General features: G+C 41.1%; 1 protein-coding gene across 1 annotated transcript; it reads left to right on the top strand.

Annotated features, from left to right (window-relative positions):
- The first annotated feature begins 2,944 nt into the window (after nt 1–2,944).
- Nucleotides 2,945–14,924, top strand: aup1 (AUP1 lipid droplet regulating VLDL assembly factor). The gene is made up of 12 exons (XM_088343313.1): nt 2,945–3,299; nt 4,920–5,057; nt 5,155–5,305; nt 6,815–7,002; nt 9,257–9,329; nt 9,836–9,909; nt 10,674–10,740; nt 10,901–11,003; nt 11,068–11,205; nt 12,729–12,865; nt 12,959–13,047; nt 14,558–14,924. Exons 1-12 carry the CDS (start codon nt 3,259–3,261, stop codon nt 14,601–14,603), a joined length of 1,245 nt encoding a protein of 414 aa, XP_088199439.1. The 5' UTR covers nt 2,945–3,258; the 3' UTR covers nt 14,604–14,924.
- Nucleotides 14,925–16,768: the final 1,844 nt, after the last annotated feature.

Raw genomic sequence — 16,768 nt, 5'->3', positions numbered from 1 at the left:
TATCAGAAGCCTGGTCCACACTCATACTGGAATAACCAAGCCCCAATTGCACAGCGCTGATGGTTGCTCTGGACAGGCAATCCGCAACCACGTTGGACTTCCCAGCAATGTGCCTGATGTCAGTCGTGTATTCCGATATGAATGACAGCTGGCGCTGCTGGCGGGCAGACCATGGTTCGGACGTCTTGGACATGGAGAACGTAAGAGGCTTATGATCAACAAAGACGATGAACTCACGGCCCTCCAAGATGAAACGGAAGTGGCGAATCGCCAACCAGATGGCAAGTAGTTCTCTGTCGAATGCACTGTATTTACGTTCTCTGGGGACCAGCTGGCGACTAAAAAAGGCGAGTGGCTGCCAAGCATTGTCAACCCACTGCTCGAACACAGCACCCACTGCAAGGTCTGATGCGTCTGTAGTCAGTGCGACTGGGGCTCCGGGGGCTGGGTGAGCCAGCATGGCTGCCTGGCACAGCGCGGTTTTTGTGTCCTTGAATGCCTTGATCCTCTCAGCGGTCCATTCAACAGCTTGATTGGGTGACCTACCCTTGAGGGCTTCGTAGAGTGGGCGCATGACATCAGCGGCTCGGCGAATAAACCTATGGTAGAATGTCACCATGCCGAGAAACTCCCTGAGGCCCCGTGCTGTTGGCGGCTGAGGAAAGGTGGAGACGGCCTCTACCTTAGACGGCAGGGGGGAAGCCCCATCCTTGGTGATGAGATGCTCAAGGAAGTGGATGGAGGGTACGCCAAAAACACATTTCGCGGGATTTATAATCAGGCCATGCTGACTGAGCTTGGTGAAGAGGTCTCTGAGGTGCTCCAAGTGTTCCTCTTCTGAGGAGCTGGCAACCAGGACGTCGTCCAGGTAGACGAACACAAAAGGCATGTCCCTGAGCACTGAATCCATCAGCCTTTGGAAGGACTGAGCGGCATTTTTCAGTCCGAACGGCATCCTGAGAAATTCGAACAACCCAAATGGAGTTATCACGGCCGTCTTCGGTATATCTGAGGGATGCACTGGCAGTTGGTGGTATCCGCGCACGAGGTCCACCTTGGAAAAGAGAAGTTTGCCCGCCAGGTGTGCAGAGAAGTCTTGAATGTGCGGGACCGGGTAACGGTCGGGCGTGGTAGCCTCGTTAAGGCGGCGATAGTCCCCGCATGGGCGCCAGCCACCGCCTGGTTTCGGGACCATGTGTAATGGAGAGGCCCAGGGGCTGTCTGATCGGCGAATGATGCCGAGACGTTCCATGTTAGCAAATTCGGATTTAGCAACTGCCAGTCTGTCTGGATTGAGTCGTCGGGCCCTGGCATGAACCGGGGGCCCCTTGGTTTCAATGTGGTGCTCAACCCCATTTCTGGTCGTGGAGGCTGAGAAGGTGGGCTTCGCCAGACTGGGGAACTCGGCGAGGAGCCGGTGGTAAATATCACCGTCCAAGAGAGAGCTGGACAGACCCTCAAAAATCCCCTTGTCGCGGACACACGCGAGAGAGGAGAAATTCAATGCGTCAACGAGGCGGCCATTTTTCACATCGACGAGTAATCCATTGGCACACAGAAAATCTGCACCAAGAAGAGGAAAAGCAATATCCGCAGTGACAAAGTCCCATGTAAACTGCTGACCCCCAAAACACACGTCCACTGTCCGTGTCCCGTATGTGCGGATGGGGGTGTCATTGGCAGAAGTTAATGGAGGTCCATGTGTTCCCCCCCCCACATCGTCCACAGTGGCAGGGAGGACGCTCCTCTGGGCGCCGGTGTCACACAAGAACTTTTGGCCGGAGATGGCGTCCCGGATGAACAGTAGCCGGTTTCTTGCGCCTGCACTCACGGCCGCTACAGAGTGCAGGCCTCGAAGTTTCCCGTCGCGTTGGAGGTGCAAGGGGGACGGCACTTCTTGGCCCTGGGCCCAAAACGTGCATGGTAGTAACACAGACCTGACACATTCTGATCGTCGGTGGCCGCGCGTGCCTTGCTGGCTGGGGGCGTCGCACTTGATGGTGTGTAGGCGCGTGTAGGGGCCAGCACCTCATGTGTGTATCTATGCGTGGCCAGGAAAAACCGGTCCGCTTCCTCTGCCAGTGCACGCGGATCTGTAATGGTTGTATTTGCAAGCGCCGTCTGGACATGCGGCGGCATGTGACGCAGAAAAAGTTCAATGAAAAGAAAATTTGGCTCTTCGGTGCCAAGCAAGTTTAACATCATTTCCATGTGATCCGATGGCTTACTGTCTCCTAAGCCCTGAATAGCAAGGAGGCGTCGAGCACGCTCAGAACGCGACAGTTCAAAGATTCTGAGGAGATATGCCTTCAGTCCCTTATATTTATCCAGTTCAGGAGGGGATGTGATGAAACTCACCGCTCTGGCTGCAGTTGAGCTCCCCAGAGCAGACACCACGTGGTAATAGCGAGAGTCATCGTTAGTGATTCCGTGCAGGGCGAATCGAGCTTCTGCTTGTGCGAACCACGTTAGCGCTGATGACTCCCAGAACTCGGGGAGCTTGAGAACGGGCGCGTATGCCATGACGGTATGCTCAGTAGTATGCACAGCCTCGGAAACTTCCACGAGACTAATGTCGGGGTCACCAATGTAGCGAGCAGAGACGGGAGTCGTAGGCGGAGTGTCAAACAAAGGTGCCAAAGGACGCTGCTTTAATAACATGTAAACTTGCGATAACCAAAACAAACACACGAGAGTGGCTAGAACCGGTCGAATTAAGAGTCCCCCTAGGAACTCGCTAACTAAACAATAGTTCCGTGGGTGAATTATGTACAACCCACTACAATACACAGAATCGATGGAAACAGGACCATAAGCAATAAGGATCACTTAGATTTTAGTTGTCGCAAAATTGTCTTTATTATTGTATTATTTGTATGTAAGAAACCCCAGAGGGTATACATATTTTTGCACAGTTATTTGTATTTTATTTTGGAAATCGTACCCCGGAAGTGATCATTCTAAGGTCATTGTGGCGAATATTCACGGGCATTGCTAACAGGACCGATTGTTTTTAGGCTAATTTACGAACTTGCATTTGGGTGATTTTTTAATTTTATTTTAAAAAAAAGCAACATTGACAATATTGTCACAAATTTGCGTAAACAATAACTTTTACGGATATTTTCTTTCCGCGTTCTCTAGAATGAGACGCTTACTGTCGCCTTGAACGTGATGACCGATTTATTTATAGGGAGAAGGATCTGGTTGTTGTTTTTATAGAAGTGTCCTCTTGAGTTAGGATTTAACTGCAACGACATGGAGACTCCGGTTATTGAAGACATGATCGACTTTCGCCGGTAAGTCCTCGAAAGGTATCGATCCTATGCAACGTCAACTGACACGACACGTTGCAAACATTTGGATTTGGAGAGTGTTTTTCTAAATAGTTTTGCCATCGTGCAGAATCTTTTTGCAATATCTCATTTATAGTGAATTATTGCTCATCCAATTTATCACTACGTTTCACTTCTGCTTGCGAAACAAACACGTATTGCGACGTGTCGAAACGAGTACAATCTGATTTCGCTGTGGTGTCAGATTAACACGTAGCATTTAAGTATTTTTTCACTATTTGCGACTATTTTCTTTTTTAGCATTCTTTAGTTACTTTATTAAAAGGGTATAGCGTCCTATTCAATTCAGTAAACTTCCAGAACGCATAATCATTGTTGGGCGCGTTACTGAAATATAGTTAATGGTTAATAGTTACGTCATTTAAGAAGTAATTCAGTTACCCAACAGATTACTCGAATCACAAATCAACGCGTTGCTCCGAAAGTAACTATTTGGTTACAGATTACTCTATATACTCGCATACAACCCACCCCCTAGAACTTCTTAATAGCCACATAATATATGAATAGAGAAAAAACGTGAACCTTCATGGGTACCGTTATACATTCGAGAGCTGAAAAACAAACATTCCGAGAACTTCCATATCCATTTTGTCTCTGGGCTTTAAACCACTCAAAGATCGACTCGTCCAATTCTGCGTACCGTCCAAGACAATTCTTTTGCCAGGAGTGGTGTATTGCTAGAAGTATAGGACAAACATTTAGCACACATTTGCAATAAAATATGTGCTCACGTTTGCCCCACTGATTTAGTTGTTTCTGTATCCAACTAGAGCTAGTGTAGTTTTCCCACATGCTGCGTACCATTCGATACTGGTGACACCCAACCAATTATATAAACTTACCCCCTGATAACAGTATTTTATTTTATAGTTACATCCGATTATATAAGTTAGGGAGAATATCTCCGTGAGGAGAAATTCAGTGTTCTTGTAGTCTGTGCTTAAAACAGCGCCACTGCAACTGTATTTAGTTGTACTTTGAAGGTATATTCAAACACGCCCACCCCTCTGCAATTTTGCCGGCGGATTGAGGGTTGAATGTGAAATCCTGAGTGAAGGGTGAATAGTTAGCAATCATAGGATGTTGTAATTCTTTTTATAAGTAGTGGAGTAATGCACCATGTTGTTACGATAGTTGAGTTACAAAATGTGTATTAATATCGCGTTACAGTACTTGTTACCAAAAAAGTAATTTAATTCCTCTGTAACACGTTAGTCCCAACACTGGATATGAGTGAGCACCTTTGCAATCATATGAAATATTTTTGCAATAAGTCAGTGCTTCTAAACGAATGTTTATCCCACTTGTTTCGTTTCATGTGTTCTTGCAAAATAAACACGTATTGCTATGTGTCAAAAGTAAAACCTGAGGTGTTGGGTAAACGCGTCAACATCTCTATTGCGTCACTCTCTGCAATACTTTTTCACATTTTCAATGATTTTATTAAAGAGGGAAAACTTTCTATTCAAAATGAGAATTTACCATAACCCAAAATTCTGTTAACAAACACGTTATGCCTTTTCTCATGTTATTCCCCCGATGCTTCTTATGTATTCACAGGTTACCGAAAGACACGCTTGGCTTCTTGCTGTTTGCGATTTACTTCCCGGTTGGCGTTTGTCTGATGTTACTACGGATTTTTATTGGTGTCCATGTATTCTTGGTCAGCTGTGCACTACCTGAAAGCTTTCTAAGAAGGTAAACTTACATTTGCTTCCTGTCCTTGCAAATTATCCCGTTGAACACATATTTTATGTTTCTTCAGAAGTCACTTTTTCCTCTTTCTCTTGTACAGATTCATTGTGAGGATTATGTGCTCAGTGTTGGGAATGCACGTTAAACAGCAAAATCCCCGATCCAGAGACAAAAACATCAAACTTTACATATGCAATCATGTGACCGAGTTCGATCACAACATTATCAACCTCCTGACTCCCTGCTGCACTGTGAGTTTTTGCTTCACCTACACTCGTTTTTTCTTCTTTATAAGTTTCGATATGGGTTTTTTAGGGCCGATACGATTATTATTATTAAGAGGAGGCTGTTAACGGATAGTTGGAACTGCTATTAATTTGCTATAAAAGCTTAAAAATCGGTGTAAGAAAGATTTAACAGTGCAAAAAAACACAAAGAATTTGTGTCATACATTCAAGTAAACTTTAATAGCGTTCTGAAACCCTTTACAGTAATAAATTAGAATCTTAACACAACAAACTTGACTAGTAAGTGTGGTATTCTTCTGTAGTTTCCCAAAGCCATACAACACAATATGTTTGAAGTGTGTCTTACTTTGCAAACAGTCGATAGTCAGATTTTAAATTCAGTTCAAATATTAGTTTACACAGGGAAATCCAATAAAATCAGGTTCTCATTCACAATGGTTCTCTGGTTACAGCGATCAGTTAGTCGTGGTTGTAATTATTATAGCGTTTTGCTACATTGGGTCATCTCCTGTGTTGGTGACGTTTGCAGGAATGTGTATTAACAAACTTATTATATAGACAAAAATCTGATCGATGTTAATCAATATTTATTAATAAACACATTGTGAAGACGATTGCGACACACGTTCTATCGGAAGAGCAGCGCTGAGAAGCATAGGAAGATAGGAGTTCCCGTTTACGTGAAGGGTAGTTAGGCACCGGTGTTGTCTGTAGAAGGCAAAAAAGGAAGAGAAATGTTCGGTTCAGCTGCTGCTCGGAGTTCGTGTTTTATAATCGGTTTAACTGGCTTAATAATATGCTGATATCTGTCAAATTCACAGAAAAATGTTGAGGTTAAAACTCGAGATTGTATCGGGAAGAATAAAAGAAAACACACTGAGTCGGAGATTTAGGTTTTTGATAGCCCTTCCATCGGAGGCGCGTGCTTCCAAAATCGGCTAGAGACTCATTTATTGGAAAGCACAGGCATAGAATAACGAATCTGATTGGCCTAAGCGAGGTCTTATGAATACAAGAAAATAATCTGATCAGAAAACACATGTTTAAATGAAGTGAATGGCGTGTGAGCATAAAAAATGAGCAGTAAGGAAAAGAAAAGAAAGTAATGTAGCGAGGACAACTCTTGAGAATGCTTCCCGGCACCAAAGCGAAGGCCATCTTGATTAATAGTTAGCGGGCCCCACAGGGATGCAATTGCAAGCTCTTCAGAGCACCAAAACAAAGGCCATCTTAATTAAGAGTTAGCAGGCCCCAGAAGGAGACAATTGTTGCAAGAATACAAACAGCATCTGGATTCAATCTTTGGCTTCGTTAAGCCACTTTTAAATATTAAAATCGTACAAAGGCGCATTCAAACTATAACCAAACTATAATTTCCATTACACAAGCGCCCGATTATCGGCCAACCTCTAATGTACACCAACACATCTAAAATCAGACATACCATCCCTTCAAATTCCGATTGTATGAATATTGTGCTCACTAAGGTATCTGTCATTTTTTGCCCATTAGCCCCAGTTCGAGGGCTCTACAGGTTTTGTGTGTTGGGCCAGAGGCTTTATGGAGGCACACTCGGAACTCGGCAGGGAAGCAATTGGCGAGTCGCTTCAGAGGTACTGCTCCATCGAAAGTGCCTTGCCACTGCTGCTCCTCCCTGAAGAGGACACCACGAATGGACGTGCTGGCCTGCTCAAATTCAGGTCAGTGTCATTACTTGTAAAGAATCGCGATGCTCAGCCTCTGATGTCAAAAGGTCTGACAACAAAACTGAGCACCTCTAATGGAAAAATATCTAATTCAACATACAGTTATCCAGCGTTTCTCAATTATTTTGTGTCACGCGTCCCTTCAGAAGCAGAATCCTCTCATGAACCCCGTCCCTGAGTATTACTTGTTTAGAAAATTATTTTAAGTACACCGCTGCATAACACTATACCCTTATTAAGGTATAGGAGTATAAAAAAGACATATCGACCCACTTACAACAAAGAATAATTTTGTTAACTGTAAGAAAAGAATTAAAGTACATCGGGAATTCAAAAATAAAATAATATCCCTAAACTATGAACATTTCTGACCGACCATGTCAAACCATATACTGAAAACTGAAATGACACAAAATCAATCAACTAAAATGCATTCAAGATGATCACCAACAATAACGCAATATTAAAAAAACTGCTATTTGAATCAGGGCCAAACAAACCTTCGTTCCTGACCGATAATATGAAGCCAACAACACTCGCTGGTTTACTGGCGTAGGAGTCACAAAGCGGGATGATAGTTGGCAATATTCGGTTCCAAGTATATAGGTTTAGGGTTGACATGATTAAGGATCAAATCATAACAAAGTCTCACTTGAAATAGGGAAAATAAATCCCTAATACTTTGGTCCAGAGAAAATATGATTGAACCCTTTCTGCGCTGCTTTGATCGATCAATCTTTTTTGTTAAGTGATCACATAGTATTGGTGGATACAAATCAAAGACTGCTCGAAATTGGTGGTAACATGTAACCTCCATCCATACCAGATCTCCGCCTTTTGCTGAAAAAATATGAAGCGTCTTATCAGCGTTATATGTGTGTAATGTTTTGAAGTGAGTTTTTGCAGCTTGAATTATTTGGCTTCATGCTGTCTGCTGCCAAGAGTTTTGACATAACAATCAATCTGGTTTTTCCGCGTCTCCACCTCCGTGGTTGCAGTCGAGCGACCTATGCTTCGTCAAATCTCCTCGTCTTAGCTTTCGAGAGGAGACTTTTGCTTCCCTCTACCCCATATCTCTTCGCTTATGTCATAATATATTTTCATGTGGTCAACTGAAGGTATGCTCCACTTCGTGTCTACACTTCAATGCTTTTACTCATCGATATGAACTGTGTGGAGGCTGTATGTAAACAAAACGCTCTGCCAATGGGAGTGCCACTGCTCCTTAGTGGAGTGGAGGTGCAACTGCACTTAATTTTTTAAAAAGTTAAAAAAAGTTCTCAGGATGCCTGCTCCTTTGACAGAGCCTCGCTCCTCCCCATTATTTTTTTCTCTTGTAAAGGAGTTGTATAGAATTCAGAACTTTGTTACTCTCTGCCGCCATATCCTTGCTTAAAGTCATGATCGCAGCCTCAGTCAGCTCATTTATGATACGCGTGCAAGTACGTGCATTTTTCCCCCCAAAAAACAAACCCTTTAAATGTTTTTGAATTTTTTGGTGGGTTTGGGTTGGCGTTTGGAATCTTCTAGAATTCATTTTATTACTTTTGCCATTTTCATGCTATGCTTACAAATAGAACCTATGGGGATGAATAGACGTCACTCTCCCCCTGACCCTATTCCTCGAACCTGATGTGTTCTGCCTCGAACAGCTCTGAAAAAAAATAGATAAAAGCAGATAAGCGCAGTGGAAAATAAAGCATGAGAGCTATTTGTATTCAGTTGGACATTGTTAACGTATACTTAATAGAGAAAATATTTAACTTTTCAAAGACACCTCGAACAACGCACCCCACTTTTAAGGTGGCAAACGGAAAATCCATTCATTCCGTAATGCTTTTTATCAGCCGCAAAGCATTTACCATTTTTCTCGTTTTTTTGGGCTCATCGACAGGCACTTTTGTCAGTCCACAGCGTTTTGTTGACATGATGACTTTTAGAGAAACTCGAAACTGTGGAAGAATTGTGCATATGTAATGTCGGTTCGTCATGCTGTTTTACTTTTGCGCATAACGTTATTGACGCACAGGCAGACACAGAAAGAATAGGGCGAGTATTTGGCCAATCAAACTGCGAAATACAATGCACAATAAAAATCCGCAAAGTAGCGAAAAACCGCAAAAAGTAAACCGTGATACAGCAAGGGATTTGTATACTTTGAAATTCTCCCTCACTGTTGATGATATTACAACATGTTTTTGGTATTTACAGACATTTTTATCAAATCTATGCCTTTTTCTCCCCTTAGTTCGTGGCCCTTTTCTCTGACAGACTCCATTCAACCAGTGGCCTTGAAGGTTGCAAGACCGCTGATTGCTTTGGTAATTATTTTTCCGTGTTTATGTTTTAGTGTGCAAAATTACTAAATATTGACTTCCATTTTCCCTTGAAAAATAGAAAATGAAAAAAATAATTTCCTTAGAGCTAGATTAAATGTTCAGTTGAAACATCCATTGCAGCCTGGTCATCCTCTAAGGGGGGTTAATTCATGTTGGGTTCCTTCTCAAAGTTTCTTCATTTTACTCATGTTGAAGTTATTGAGTTTTTCCTTGACCTCATGTAGGTTTTACATCAGGGGATGGTGTAATATTAGTCTGTAGTTTGCAACAGTCTGTGCAGCCCTTTGAGACTCCTTGTGTTTAAGGGCGTCACAAATAAACATGACTTGACTTGACCTGAATAACAAAGTAAATCTTCACATTACAAGATGTGTATAGAAATATAAACAAATTTTGTCACAGTATAACTTTCTTTGGTTTGTGGCTGTTATGAAACATTCTTTTTTTTCATCCGACAAATAGCATTGTGCTATATTTGTTGTCTGCAGAGCACGCCTGAGACCGGTTGGTTGACTGAGCTTTTGTGGACATTTTTTTCTCCGTTTACGGTGTATCATGTAAGGTACTTAATATCTTGTATCATTTTCTCTGACATCTCGATTAAATCTTCAAAACATGCCCAGTACGTATATTTCCTTTCTGGTAAACTTTATAGTACAGTTCCAATTTGTGAAATCATCTTGAAGCCCTTTTACATTTTTAACTCAGTCAAAATGATGAATACAGACAAAATGAATGCTTGTTTGCCTAGCAGATAATTTTTCTAATTTAAGTGTTTTTTTTCTTATTCTATGGTAGATTTTCTTATTGTCTGTGAAATAAAACAACTTCAAATGGAAATAATAATCAAAATAGAAAGTAATGTAAAAAGACAAACCATGTATATATATATATATATATATATATATATATATATATTACATTTATTTAGCTGTATTTTATGTACTTGTATTATTTAACTAACCAGAATTATTGGTGTGCATTTTGATTTTTTTTAGTAAAAGTATTTATAAAAACAAGACTAAATGACGATTAAAATTGTAAAAAAAAAAGAAAATTTAGCAAAATTATCTGATACGATATATTATAAATTTAAATTAGTTTTCCTTATTTTACTATCAGTCTTCAAAAATAATATTATATTTAAAGTCAGCAAATTTATCTGCCAGTGGAAGAAAAAAACAACTGGAGGGATTATTTTACTTATTGCTTGATTTATTTATGGTCAATTTTGTTCCTAAACATTTTTACAATGAATACATTTATTTATATTGTTTTCTATATTTATTATCCGATTTTCCTGACTTTTCCCTCTTCTGCCTTCAGTTGGTTGCCCCCAGTTTCCCGAGAGGCTGGTGAGTCCCTGCAGGAGTTTGCCAACAAAGTCCAGGAGGTAAAACGGAACAACCCGATTCGAAATCTGCCAACTCTGCAAAACTCGTTTTGTTTTTTTTGTGCTTTGGCGAGCCACTTTGGAAGCGTACTGAGGGACTGACTCGCAGGACTGTAATGGCACGCCAACTAAACTGTGATTACTGTGGGATACTTTGCAGTTGCTCGCCTGCGAACTTGGCTTGGTGTCAACAAAGATCACTAAAGCTGACAAAGCCGAGCACATCAAAAGGAAACGGCACGCCATCCCACAAACATCCACGAGTAAGATAACAAATCACACTTAGCGCGACTAATTTGTATTTTGATGGAGGTTTTTCTGTACTAGGTATAAGAGCTGGCTCCATTGGCCTGGGTTTCATGGTGCCAGGTTTGGGGACAGAAGAGCGTCGGGTAGCTCAGATGGCTCAGCAGGTGAAGGATGTTTTACCTCACGTCCCGCTGAATGTCATCGCAAAGGACTTGGGTATGACACCATTAACGCATTCTGAAAAATGTTCTGCTTTGCAATTTTCCGTAATTTGTAAAACGGGTATTTTGGGATTTTCAACATTTTGGGGTGACTGTGGCCTAGTATGCCACAAGAATAGAACCTTCGCTGCCCTGAACAGAAACAAAATCTTGTATTCACATTCCAAATAAAACTTTACAGTAAGCTGGCTGTTTTAGATTGGTTTCAGAATTATGAACTCATTACCTGCCATTGATTGCTATGAACGTCAAAGATCTGTTGTAACTGTCCTTGCAAATGTTCAGAGCTAAAAGTTCATAGCAAAAACGTAATTCTTTATTTACCACTGTTTCTGATTGTCATCATGGCCTTTATTCGTATGTGTGCACATAAGTAAAGTGTCACTATGAAAACAAATTCATTTGTTAAGGACATTTTCATTCGTTTTTTTTCAGACTTGTTATACTCAGGGCAGCGCAGTGGTTAGCGCGTGTGCGGCACAGTTCTGAGGTCATGTGATCAAACCTTCCTGTGTGGAGTTTGCATGTTCTCCCTGTGCTTGCGTGGGTTTCCTCCAGGAACTCCGGTTTCCTCCCACATTCCAAAAACATGCATGTCACGTTAATTGGCCGGTCCAAATTGCCCCTAGGTGTGAATGAGCGAATGCTTTGTCTGTTTCTGTGTGCCTTGCGACTGGCTGGCAACCGGTCCAGGGTGTCTCCTGCCCACTGCCCAAAGACAGCTGGGATGGGCTCCAGCCCCCCCGCGACCCTACTGAGGATAAGCAGTGCAGCTGATGGATGTTACACTCAGCTCTTGAATGCCGATTCATTCTTATACCAGGTATCAATATAACCTATATTAAATTCATTTCCCACAGCCAAAAATAGCTGATAATTTGAAAGAAATACCCTTAATTATGAATATAATATTAATTTCAAAATAATATTTTAATGTTAGAAATGTACTTTGCGTGTTATTCCTAATTCTTTATCATTAAATTACCACTATGGAGGGTATCCAATGCTCTTATCAACCACCATTACCAATACCAATACCTTAATAAAAGACTGTTCTTGGCATGGAAACCCAATTTCAGTACTCGTCCTTCCTGATGATTGCTTGTAATATTAACATATGCTATTTTTCTCACAAATCCAACTTTAAGAACTGACTCAAATTTAATGTTCACTTCAGGCCATCCAAAATGTTGTGTCTGCCCCCAGTGGGCCCTGGGCCAAAATTTCATAACTGGGACTCCCCTGGTCCAAATTCATGCAGGGGCAGTTGTCAGCCGCAGCTCACACTGAGACCCTCGCTTGCTGATATCCCAGGCCACTCTACATTTGTCGGGTCTTGAATATCTCACCAGGAAAAACACACACTCACATTAGGTCAAGCGTTGCGTAACAAAGTAGGCGAATCATCGGGACCAAGACGGTCGATGTGGCCTGTGAAATCCCCATTTTTAGTATGTATTTCTTGATACTGTATACAGTAAATCTGATAATCGATTTGGGGTTACTGTATTTTCGCAGCAAAAACCAATTGTGTTAACGTCACCATAACAAACCTGCTGGAGAACAAAGAGGAATCTTCATCTGAAGATGCCGAGTCGTCGCCGTTTGGGGCTTCGGTCACCACGTACGCTGCCACTTCTGCTAAGACTATAAAGGTAATATTGAAATTTTCAATTTTTTGGGGAGCTAGACCAAGTTTCATACATTTTACTAATAAAATCAATATCTATTTTGGTTTTCCCGAACAGTCTGCTCCAAAATCTTTTGGGAAATCCCCTGCTGACCGACATTTGTCCCTTCAGGAGAGGAAAGAAGCGCTGTATAATTTTGCAAGAAGGTTTGATATCCTTGTTTTCTGTAATACACTAGACCCCTGCGATCTGTTTTGAGGTTGAAGGGAATTTTCTTTGGTGGTTTAGCTAAGCTAATTACCATAACCTGTGACTGTTACCATGTGTTAATGGCTTTACCAAGATTCAGTAATGCCACATCGCATGCTAACAGTTAAATTGGGAATATTATATTCTAACGAGAATATTAATGATTCCGATATTGAAAAGTTAATAAAAAAATAAGAAAGAAAGCAAGGAAGAATGGAAGAAATGAATAACCGAGAAAGTCTTCCTACCACTAATGCATAAAACAAGAGAAGCCCGGCTGGCTTGACTTAATGATTTTAAGCCCGGGGCCCAAGATTTTACCACTAGTTTGAACTGAACAAAAATTGAGAAGGGGAGCATTGTGGGATGTAGTTCAGCCAAAAGAATATCAGCATTTCCATGGTGTTTTGACGTAAACCAATAGCAAACCATAATTTTAAAGAACTTCCACCAATAGCAGACAGGTATCTTAGAGACGTAACTTGCACAGACATACGCAAGAACACCGCAAAGTTTGAATTTTTAAAAGTTTCCGGGCATGCAAAATAATTGTTTATTGACGTTGTATTTTGGGAAAATCTTATAAAGAGGAGCTGAAGAAACATCTTATTCCACACGGTAAATTGTAAATGTGGAAAGGTGGGGCCTTCGTATCCCAGGGTCTACTTTAATCTATTTTGCATGTATTTGGCACGATACTATATTCGTCGGGGTGCTCGTCAGCATCTTTGTGGAAAAACAAACGATTTGCTCACTATGTACTGTATTAACACAATGACCTTCTCATTAGTCAAGCCAAGTCATGTTTCTTTGTATAGCTCTTATTCACAAAGAGTCTCAAAGACCACAGATTATTGCAAACCACAGACTATCATTACACCATCCCCTGATCTATAACCTACATGAGGGCAAGGAAAAACTCAAAAACCTTAACATGAGGAAAATGAAGAATCCTTGAGAAGGGACTGCACATGAGGTAATCCCCCTTTCTGGATGACCAGGCTGCAATGGATGTTGCAAAAACAAATAATACACAAATATTGTCAACATGAAATATAGGTCATTCATGTGCTTTAGAATAGTAGTGTGTTTTAAGCCTAGATTTAAACAGTTCCACTGAGGCTACAGATCGAATCTCAGGGGGCAGAGCATTCCACAACATCTGGGCCCGAATGGAGAACCCTCTCAAACCTGCGGTTGAAAAGCCTATATGGGTTCTCCTTTTGGACTATATCGTTACAAAACAATATAAATTAGTTCTTAAATTTTAATAGCACTACGCTTTTTATCGGCATGACACTTATTTTATTTGACGCCGCACTAATTAAAATTACAGGCAGTGATTGTTTTTTTTCTAGTTGAAGCACTATAACTTTTGAAGCTGCTACACAAATAAACAGTCTGTGATTGTTACCAAGTCTCATTGTCAACAACTGTTTAAGTGTCCCTTTCCTCCCCCCTCTCCAGACGTTACATTGAAAAGCATGGACTGGATCAAGAAGATGGTCACTGAACAATTGGGGGTCCCATGTCAGCAGTCGCAAAAGGATGAATCATTCAAAGTATCTGTCTAGTTTGAAAGATGATTTTATATTCAATCTGCTGGAGCTGGTGTAGGGAGACGCGACGTTCCAGACGAGTCCGTAAACGCTCTCGCCCCTTACAGTGAAAAGTTGGTGGAAAAGTGATTAGTAATGCATGCGTTCAAGTCCTCATTCTTGCTGATGCATTATTTTGATAACACTTTGTATTATGATCCACTGACTGTGAATCATCTATTTATTTTTATAATGTCCAGAGGTGTCGATTGCAAATAAAGCTCAGTTTGATCTTGTTTTGGGTGGCATAATTTATGGGCATTTGTGCCCACAATAGTGCGTGTGATATTCAGTTTGATGTGGAACTCTTAAAGGGGCAGTGTATTATTAAGTGACTCTTGGTGCTAAAAAAAAAAAAAGCAAAGCTATTGCTTTTGATAATGAACACAAATACATGAACTATCATATAAAAATTAATTCATTCATTATCTTCACCGCTTATCCACAGTAGGGTCGCAGGGGTGCTGGAGCCCATCCCAGCTATTTTCGGGCAGTGGGCAGGGGACAGACACCCTGAATCGGTTGCCGGTTACAGGACACACAGAATCGGACAACTCACTCATTCACAACTAGGGACAATTTGGACCGGCCAATTAACCTGACATGCATGCTTTTGGAATGTGGAAGGAAACCCACGCAAGCATGGGGAGAACATGCAAACTCCACACAGGAAGGTTCAATCTTGTGACTGTGCCGTGCACACGCTAACCACTGCGATGCCGTGCTGCCTCAAAATTACGCGTATTTTTAAACACAAGTCAGTCAGGAAATGTGCATTTATTTCAAATGAGCCTCATTTAAAGGAAGGTAATAAAATTGTCTACAATCCAGCTGCTTTGTATGAACTGCCCCCCTCCCCCGCACCCCCAAACTGGCAAAACATGAGAGAAAATGTGGAGGTTTTGTCAATTTTGAGTTCTGCAGTTAGGATTCTTCCTTCTATTTTTAGCATTAGTTTTCAGCTGCACTAAATAAAATGACAACTAGTGGAAGAATAATACACAATGTCCCGTCAAAGCTTTATTTTTAACATAAAGTACTGTAGAGCTATTAATAATCCAATATTGTTTTAAATGTTGCAATTAAACAATTCATGTCGCAAGTGTTATTATCCATTATTTAATATATTAAATAATCGCTTAATTGGATGGAACTGCATGATTCTTTGGGGGGTGTTTAAAGATAAGTACTATTAAACTTTAATTATTAGATCAATGCACTTTACTTTAGTCTAGTGTGCCACGGGTTATTGCACAATTTTATCCTAGACAAAAAATAAATAAATGTATTTACTTTAACCTTAAATAATTTATTCTTTTTAAGTATAAGTACAAATATTTCTTTACAAATTATATTTCAGTATTTTTCAGTATTCATTCAGTTCAGTGCTTTAGCTTTCTTCTAACGTTGAGCCGGAGAGCTGGAACTCTCGTCTGCTCGTGATGTAATACATGTAAATATATTAAAAAAACGAATTTTGTTTGATTAAGTTGTTTAGGTTTTACAAAATATAATAAATTATATACAGTAAATATAATACACATAATTTTGCTGTTTTTTAATTTTTCATTTTACAAAAAAAGAAAAAGCATAGTTAAACTATTTTACTTCTACTGGTAGATCTCATCTCATTAGCTGCACCGCTTATCCTCAGTAGGGTCATGGGGGTGCTGGAGCCCATCCCAGCAATCATCGGGCAGTGGGCAGGGGACACCCTGAACTGGTTGCCAGCCAATCACAGGGCACACAGGGACAGACAACTTGCTCGCTCATTCACATCTAGGGACAATTTGGACCGGCCAATCCACCTGAAATGCATGTATTTGGAATGTGGGAGGAAACCGGATTGCCCGTAGGAAACCCACGCAAGCATGGGGAGAACATACAAACTCCGCACAGGAAGTCTGGTCGCTAGATTTGAACCCACACAGGAGGTTCCCGAGAACTGTGCCTGCACACGCGCTAAGCACTGCGCCGCATGGCTGACTCCCTTTTGTGTGAGTGTGTGAATGGTTAAGTGTGAAGCACATTGTAAAGGTTTTCATTGACTTGAAAAGCGCTATATAAATGCAGACCATTT

This window comes from Urocampus carinirostris, chromosome 9 (assembly GCF_059441175.1).
Source record: "Urocampus carinirostris isolate Australia breed hairy pipefish chromosome 9, RoL_Ucar_1.0, whole genome shotgun sequence".
NCBI classification, from domain to species: domain Eukaryota; kingdom Metazoa; phylum Chordata; class Actinopteri; order Syngnathiformes; family Syngnathidae; genus Urocampus; species Urocampus carinirostris.
The sequence above is the reverse complement of the archived record's forward strand: the minus strand, read 5'-3'. Positions and strand labels throughout refer to the sequence as shown.

Excerpts from the sequence above, each read along its gene's own strand:
- aup1 (XM_088343313.1), top strand. The coding sequence starts at position 3,259 with ATGGAGACTCCGGTTATTGAAGACATGATCGACTTTCGCCG. Across the intron at positions 7,003-9,256 it reads GCTGGCCTGCTCAAATTCAG|TTCGTGGCCCTTTTCTCTGA; the intron begins GTCAGTGTCATT and ends TTCTCCCCTTAG. Across the intron at positions 11,004-11,067 it reads CATCCCACAAACATCCACGA|GTATAAGAGCTGGCTCCATT; the intron begins GTAAGATAACAA and ends TTTCTGTACTAG.